Here is a 6,906-nt window from a genome sequence, read left to right on the forward strand (position 1 = left end):
AAAGGAAATTTTTTTTTTTCTTTTCCTTTCTTTCCTTTATCTATCAGTGTTCTCAGATTATTTTCTTTTCTTCTTTCAAGCCTTTGTCCTCTTTCTTTTGGCAGCAAAAGCTTAGGTGGTCCGGGCGCTGACGAATTGATAGAGTGAGGCGCTTCGGGGTTGAAGAATGAGAGGACCGGGAAGAGAGAATGAGACAGAAGAGAGGGGGATTTTAGAAACAAGCTCTCGAAAGATGGAGTGATTCACCCGACCATAGGAAGGGAGACAGCTAAGAAACAGCTGGTGAGCGGCGAGATGCAAAGAATGGAAAAGGCGGAAAGAATGAATGGGGAAATGCCGCAATTAACCTACAGGTGTAAAAAAAGTATAATAATAAAATAATAGAAAAAAGGCGTGAGAGCAATACGCCGTAAGACCCTGAAGGGCTAAAGGGGAAGGAAAAGAAAAAGAACCACGAGAAAAATGAGAAAAAGAAGATGATGAGGACAGTGGATCGACACACGGTGGAGATGGTAGAGGTTAAGAGACTGCTCGAGTACTCAGTCGAAGGAAGGAAAGGAAAAAGAGCTCGGCATGTAGAAAAAAAAATAGCTGAGAAGAGAACAAACAGCACAGCACAACAGCAGGTCAACCTGCAAACTGCTCCGTACGGTAAACCTCTTCTCCTCCCCTCCACTACGGGGAATTTCCTTTTCACCAACTAAATGAATAGGTACGAACTACTACTTGACCACCACAACTAGAAAAAAAAAAGAAAAAGAAAGATAATAATAATAATAAAAAATGGCGACCAATACGACCGGGGAGGATAAGAATAGCAAATCTCGCTGGCCCTGATATTATGACGAAAAGAAAAGCGCAGTGCCTCCAATCGGACGATGGGGTTTTATTGTCTGCAGTGATCTGGGACTTGTTCTCTAGTCAGACTCTTGTCGATCGGACTGATGACGGTGTAACGGGACTAGAACGCGAGACTAGTAGAAATCTATCCTACGCGAATATATTAGTATGTCCATCTACAAAAAGTTAGTCAAAATAAAATAAAATAAATTCGCTCTAGGTCAACAGATCCCGATCTTATAGGATATGCATGCCTGCAGATTCCTGGGAAGACACTACTGTATGTATGTACATAGAGACTCAGAGAGGGAAAAGAAAAGGTAAAGTCCAGTCTTGTTATTTTTTTTTTGTTACTATGGGAATAGGGCTGCTCTACAAAGGGTTTAGTTCACAGCTCCCCAAGAACGATATCCTGGTCCAAGTATGAGGTAATGATACAGGAGAGCATGCGGCGTGATTGGTGGGAACCCTCACGCGATGCATGGGCCTCCAAAGAGCCACATGAGAGAGTCTGTCCTCGGAAGACGGCATTACGTCGGAACCGTATGTGTGGCTCACCCGAAAGCTGTGGCTTGACACTTCAAGTTTCCCTTCCCCAGGCACACCTGAGATTCTAGGGCGGGCCGTAAGAACCTCAGCCGCAGCCAAGCATTTTGCGTCTCGAACACTTTTTTCCACCGGGTCTCCGAAGTCACGTCCCAACCAGCCTCATCTGTCTTGCTGGTTGTCCGTCACCATGGCCACTCTCGGTGCTCTCAACCCCTACGGGCATCTAGCTCGGTCAGGTAAGTCATCCAATGGCATTTTTCCGATGACCCTATCCCATCAATGGCGAGTTCTCACCTATCCGAATCTCCAGCCCGGACCGGCATCACCTACATCCCTCGCCGCACCTTGACCTATTCTGTCCCTCGCCGTGCCCAAGAAAATGGTGATAATGGAAATAAAGACCCCCAATCGAAGCCCTCCGCCTTTTCGTCCATCAAGAACTTTTTCTTCGGCGGAAAGTCTGACGCAAAGCCCACAGTCCACCGGAGGACAGCCCCCCAGAAGCGAGAGGGTAGCCTGAGTGCGGACTCAATTTTCGCGGAGGACGAGGCAACTCCCAAGCTGATTGCTTCTGGTCGTACACCGGCGGCCCGTAAACAGGAGGCTGAACCCACCGAGGAAGGAGAGGTTCAGACTGGTGTCGAGCACCGGAACCGGGACAATATGCAGATGGTGTTAGACCCCCGTCCCGAGGCCCGTATTCGTTGGGAGCGTAAGATGGTCGTCCGGGAGGTTCGCCGCCGAGGACGTCTTTCCAAGACCGAACAGATCATGCGCACTGAGCGCGAATCGGTCTCCAAGTCACACTGGTTCAAGACTTCCGTCAAGAAGCTTGGTCCTCTGGCCCGCCAGATTGCCGGAAAGAATATTGACGAAGCCATGCTGCAAATGCGCTTCAGCAAGAAGAAGGCTGCCAAGGATGTTCTCGAGCATCTCAAGCACGCGAAGAACGTTGCCATTGTCCGCTCCGGTATGGGTCTTGGTGCCGCCGAGGCGACAATCCGCAAGCCCATCACGATCACTCTGAAGTCTGGAGAGCGTAAGACTATCACCGACCCGACCTCCATCTACATCGAGCAGGCGTGGGTCAACCGCGGTCCATATGGCGTTGATTACGACCACCGTGCCAGAGGCCAGATCAACCTCCTCCGCCCCCCGTACACATCTCTTTCGGTTGTCCTGAAGGAGGAGAAGACGCGGATCAGAGAGTGGCAGGACCGTGAGGCTGTGTCGCAGCGCAAGCGCAAGACTCAACTCTGGACACAGCTGCCTGATCGGAAGATCTCCGCTCAGAACCAGTACTACAGCTGGTAAGCTTTTTCTCCCGACGTTTATCTCCGGCCTCGTCTCGGCAAATGATGGGTTTCTTCGGCGTTTGTCTCTTGTATTATTTTAGACCGTTAGCACTCCACCTGGCGGGTAAATCAGCGCATGTTCATTCTTCTTTCTATTTGCGGCATTTCTTTTGATCTAAACGCGGTTTCATCATCTCCTCGTCTCGTTTGGGTTGTTCTACGTGAGTCGAGAGAGAAAGTATGCACCTTGGTCCAACCTGTTCAGATTATTCGTGATGGAAGACGCCGACCAAACTTCACAAGGAGCCTGTCTGTAGTGGACCGAGCTCAATACATGTACAATATTGAAATATACAACATATATCTACATGCTCTCTCATCAACCCCATCATTCATAAAATAGACCTATTCTATCCCAACCAACCACACCACACCAAAAGAAAAACCCACCAAATGAAACCCCTAAACCCGACTCCGAGGAGGACAAACAGGCGCCCTGGTCGGCGGCTCCACCGTCACAGGAGGACTCGGCCCTTCAACCCTCTCCGCCCTCACCAGCACCGGAATCACCGCGCCCGTCATCAACGCAAACCGCCGATGCCCCACCACCTCCAAAACACTCGTAATCGCCCCCGAATGCGCCGTCAACGAAACCACCGTACTCGCATCATGCGCAAACACATCGGACAGTAGCTCTCGGAGCCGGACATCCCGCGCAGAGTCCGATTCCCGGAGCTCGGGGTCATACAGCGGATCTTGTTCCGCGAAGCCCTCCTCGAATCGGTACAGGGGGTATTCCTCCACGATGGCGGTTTTGCTGGATCGACTGTCACACGTGTGGAGGCCGATTGTTTCACGGAGGAGCTGGTTCGGGTACTCGTTAGTTCGTTGTCCAATCAAGCTTGGAGTGGAACGTTGTATATCCACTGGGGGTCTGGGTTGTTTTGGAATTGATGTAGAATAGGTAGGTAGGTAGGTAGGTAGGTAGTTTCAATGGAGTCATTGAGAACAGGGGAAGTAGTGTTGTAGTGTTTGTTAGGTCACAACTTACCTCTTTGATTACAGGCCGGAAGGGTTCCGTATGCGGTAGACCTAGGTCCTTGAAGGTGATGCTAGCAGTCGCTAGACACCGGTTCAAGGGACTCACGTAGTAGGACTGTGGAGAGGGGATCTTGTCCTTGATTTGTGTTCTCCACGCCTGGTTGGCTGTTTCGGCTTGCGAGATTCCTACTTCTGTGAGACGGGCGTCGACCCAGGTACCGGTCTCGTCGCCGTTTTGGAGGGACCAGTAGCACTTTTGTTACCCTCTTCGTTAGTGTTGAATATATGGGGTATGATGTAGACTAGAATTGGGTCATGGAATCTTGCAGGGACGAAGACAGACAGACAGACAGACAGAGAGAGAGAGAGAGAGAGAGAGAGAGAAAGTGAAGGGAAAAGATACATACATCCCAAAGCTCCGTCCCATACCTTCTCTCGGCGACATTATGGATCCCTTCTCCATGTCTACCCAGGAAGAGCAGTTTGAATTGCGTCTCGGGACTGCTATCCTGGTTTAGCTTGTTGAGGTGGTACTCGAACCGTTCCCATTGGGTTCTGTGGCCCTCTGGGTCAAACTCAGGGTCGGAGTCGTAGCTCCGGGGTATGAGTCCGAAATTGGATATTACCTGTTTTTTGCTTCATGAGTACTTGCTTTCTTGTTTCTGTTTAATTGGGGGTGAGGTGCGGGATGGAATGGACTGGGGGCTTACATAGTCGAAATTGTCGGGGTCGGTGCTGGGGTCATCTTGGAGGAAATAACCTGTCACTGTTGTGAATTGGAAGTGGAAGTTTGAAGGGGTTGATTTGGATGTCATGGCTGTGGCAGTGTTGTCCGAGGACTACTTAGTAGTGAGCTTTTAGTAATTGAGTAGGGTATGTTAGTTTTCTTTTCTGTGTGTGTATTTTTTTTTTTTTTTTTTTGAGATTGTTGAAGACCAATGGACGTACATATTATGGTTATCGGGGGTTAAAGTAGAGTGACTTTACACCAGAGGTTGTTGTTGATACTGGTGTGGACACTCTCCTAACCCTAAACTCAATGGGGCGTGGGGTAGTTTGTTTGCCTAAGGTGGGGAACGGCAAGTATTCTCCTGATCCATTAAACTACTCTGTACAGAGGCTGGAATTTGAGTCACTTGGTGAAAAGAATTATGTATTTCTCTCTAACTCTAGCCAATCGTTAAAATCCCGATTGAATATTCATGAAAATATGCCCAACAAACACCGCTAAAAAAACCTAGCAATAAACCAAATATGACCACAACCTTAAGGTATCTTTTCCCACAACCGAACAATCAAAGGACAGAAGCTTCAGCACGAACAGCAAAAGCTCAAGCAGGCTCGAGGTTAAATTAACCCCATTCCCTTCCGAGCGAACCAATGTTGTTTGGAAGCAAAGACGGCAAATGTGCCTAACATGCCTCCGGCCGATGAAACAACCGATCCCAGATTTTGCCAAAAACCGGCAAATGCGAGACCAGCCTTGAAAATCGCTGTGGTAGCATACTTGCTGAGCGTGGTACAGTATCCTCCAACGGACACTGGTTGGCTTATGACTGTAGAAACAGTCTGCGCAATACGCAATTGCTGGCTTCCACCACTCGACGAGCGATTGGTAGATACAGATTGAAGAGGCAGAGAGTTCATCTCCGCCCTGGTGGACTGTATGCGAAGTGAACCTTCGTTGTTTTCCTTTGGAACCTGGCCGAGACGCCAAGTAATAGTTTGCGGCGAACCGCTTGACACGCGATTGACGGTAGATCTGGGACAGATTCCCCGTTCCAGGACAGATTGCTGCTTCGAGGTCGGTACAAGCAGTTTCTGCGTTGGCGACATCAGGCGACCAGGAACTGAAGGAGTCTGGTCGACACCACACCAAGGTGTTGTCGGCCTGTAAGACTGCGGTACCTGTGGTCTGAGTTGTCCCGTGTTTGCCGCTTCCACTGGCTTTGACAGAGAACCCGGTGAGTGCCTTCCATGGTACACATCCAATGGTGAAGGCGCAGTGACCGAGTAGTTGTCCTGTGGAGACCGACGAAGATCTCTCTCCCTGTGCTTCCAAACCAGAGTCTTTGGGGTTTCCACATTCGGTGGAAGCACACCGGTTTGCGTCTGTTTCGTGAGTGAAACATGACGTGGCCGGGCGTGAGACGGGCTATGGAGTGGCAGACTAGTCTGTCTAGTCGGGTCAAGCACCGCTGTAGTAGGAGAAAGAGCGGGGCTGTTGACACTGAGACGAGCGCCCTTGATGTCAAGGCAATTGCACTATATGCTTGTCAGTACACTTTGCCCACTAAGAGGCAATTTTGGTTTACTTACCCTCTTATGTTGTTTTCGATGTTTTTCACAGGCACCATGTTTTCGAACTTTGATGTAGTTTTCCTTTTGCGCCCGTGACCGAGGTTTCTGCTTCCTCGGTAGATTCGCAGGCGTGTTCATGTTAAGGTCCAAGACCAGTTCAATCCCGCCAGGTGTCGCCTCGGTAGATGGAGGTGTTGACGACTTGGTTGTATCAGACAGTAATGTAGTCGCAGGGCTGGCGCATGCAGGGTCATGGGAAACACTCCACGGAGGCGATGGGAAACTGGTATTTGAATCCGAAGACATATCTATCTCGGGAAGTGGGGCATCTTGCAAGCGCTGTAGATGTAGGGCTATGGCTGCTTCTCGGCGTTTTTCTTTCTTGGAAGAGCAGCTCGGGTCAACCGCCGCTTGCGACTCTACCATATGCCGAATGGTCGAATAGTAATGGTCGTCGTAACTGTGCGCGCCTGGCAACCAGGCACTGTCAAACTCGGACCCAACGAAGACTTCGCTTGGTGAAGTTGACGGAAGTTGAAGGATATCATTGGGGTCTACCACGGGCTCGGTATTCGCGGTACCTCCGAAGTATTCCGGGAATGATGGTTCGTGGTTGACAAAGTCGGTGAATGGGATTTGAGTGCACATGTCGAGTCCCGAGTCCCAATTTGACCCGTCTAGGTCGTTGTAAGCCAAGTCAAAGTCCTTGGGGGAAATTGAGTTGACCGAGGTCGGGTTACTGTCGACATAACCCGAGGGGATATCAAAGAAGTTGTCAAAGTCAAAGAATTCATCACCCTGGGATGAATGACCCATTGAGTAAAGCAATTGGTCGGCAGACATGATCAAAGAGCGACTCCTGTGTTTCAATTGGGAGGGA

At 49.8% G+C, this 6,906-nt stretch overlaps 3 protein-coding genes across 3 annotated transcripts; 1 reads left to right on the plus strand and 2 right to left on the minus strand.

Annotated features, from left to right (window-relative positions):
• The first annotated feature begins 1,495 nt into the window (after nt 1-1,495).
• On the plus strand, nt 1,496-3,067 carry BDV27DRAFT_132253 (mitochondrial 54S ribosomal protein uL22m). The gene is made up of 2 exons (XM_032067833.1): nt 1,496-1,625; nt 1,700-3,067. The coding sequence occupies exons 1-2, from the start codon at nt 1,577-1,579 to the stop codon at nt 2,701-2,703; spliced, it is 1,053 nt and encodes a 350-aa protein (XP_031925004.1). The 5' UTR covers nt 1,496-1,576; the 3' UTR covers nt 2,704-3,067.
• A 79-nt stretch (nt 3,068-3,146) lies between these two features.
• BDV27DRAFT_147399 (histidine phosphatase family protein) lies at nt 3,147-4,540 on the minus strand (the record flags this gene model as incomplete). Its single annotated transcript, XM_032070732.1, has 4 exons — nt 3,147-3,548; nt 3,736-3,978; nt 4,133-4,351; nt 4,436-4,540. 4 exons carry the CDS (start codon nt 4,538-4,540, stop codon nt 3,147-3,149), a joined length of 969 nt encoding a protein of 322 aa, XP_031925005.1.
• Nucleotides 4,541-4,851: 311 nt separating this feature from the next.
• BDV27DRAFT_23519 (uncharacterized protein) lies at nt 4,852-6,906 on the minus strand. The gene is made up of 3 exons (XM_032076091.1): nt 6,045-6,906; nt 5,634-5,990; nt 4,852-5,546 (listed from the first exon to the last, which is right to left on the minus strand). The coding sequence occupies exons 1-3, from the start codon at nt 6,867-6,869 to the stop codon at nt 5,073-5,075; spliced, it is 1,656 nt and encodes a 551-aa protein (XP_031925006.1). The 5' UTR covers nt 6,870-6,906; the 3' UTR covers nt 4,852-5,072.

Source organism: Aspergillus caelatus (assembly GCF_009193585.1).
Source record: "Aspergillus caelatus strain CBS 763.97 unplaced genomic scaffold BDV27scaffold_157, whole genome shotgun sequence".
Taxonomy (NCBI): Eukaryota; Fungi; Ascomycota; class Eurotiomycetes; order Eurotiales; family Aspergillaceae; genus Aspergillus; species Aspergillus caelatus.

Excerpts from the sequence above, each read along its gene's own strand:
- BDV27DRAFT_132253 (XM_032067833.1), top strand. The coding sequence starts at position 1,577 with ATGGCCACTCTCGGTGCTCTCAACCCCTACGGGCATCTAGCTCGGTCA. Across the intron at positions 1,626-1,699 it reads CGGGCATCTAGCTCGGTCAG|CCCGGACCGGCATCACCTAC; the intron begins GTAAGTCATCCA and ends CCGAATCTCCAG.
- BDV27DRAFT_23519 (XM_032076091.1), bottom strand. The coding sequence starts at position 6,869 with ATGTCTGCCGACCAATTGCTTTACTCAATGGGTCATTCATCCCAGGGT. Across the intron at positions 5,991-6,044 it reads ATCGAAAACAACATAAGAGG|TGCAATTGCCTTGACATCAA; the intron begins GTAAGTAAACCA and ends ACAAGCATATAG. Across the intron at positions 5,547-5,633 it reads CGGGACAACTCAGACCACAG|AAACTGCTTGTACCGACCTC; the intron begins GTACCGCAGTCT and ends TCGCCAACGCAG.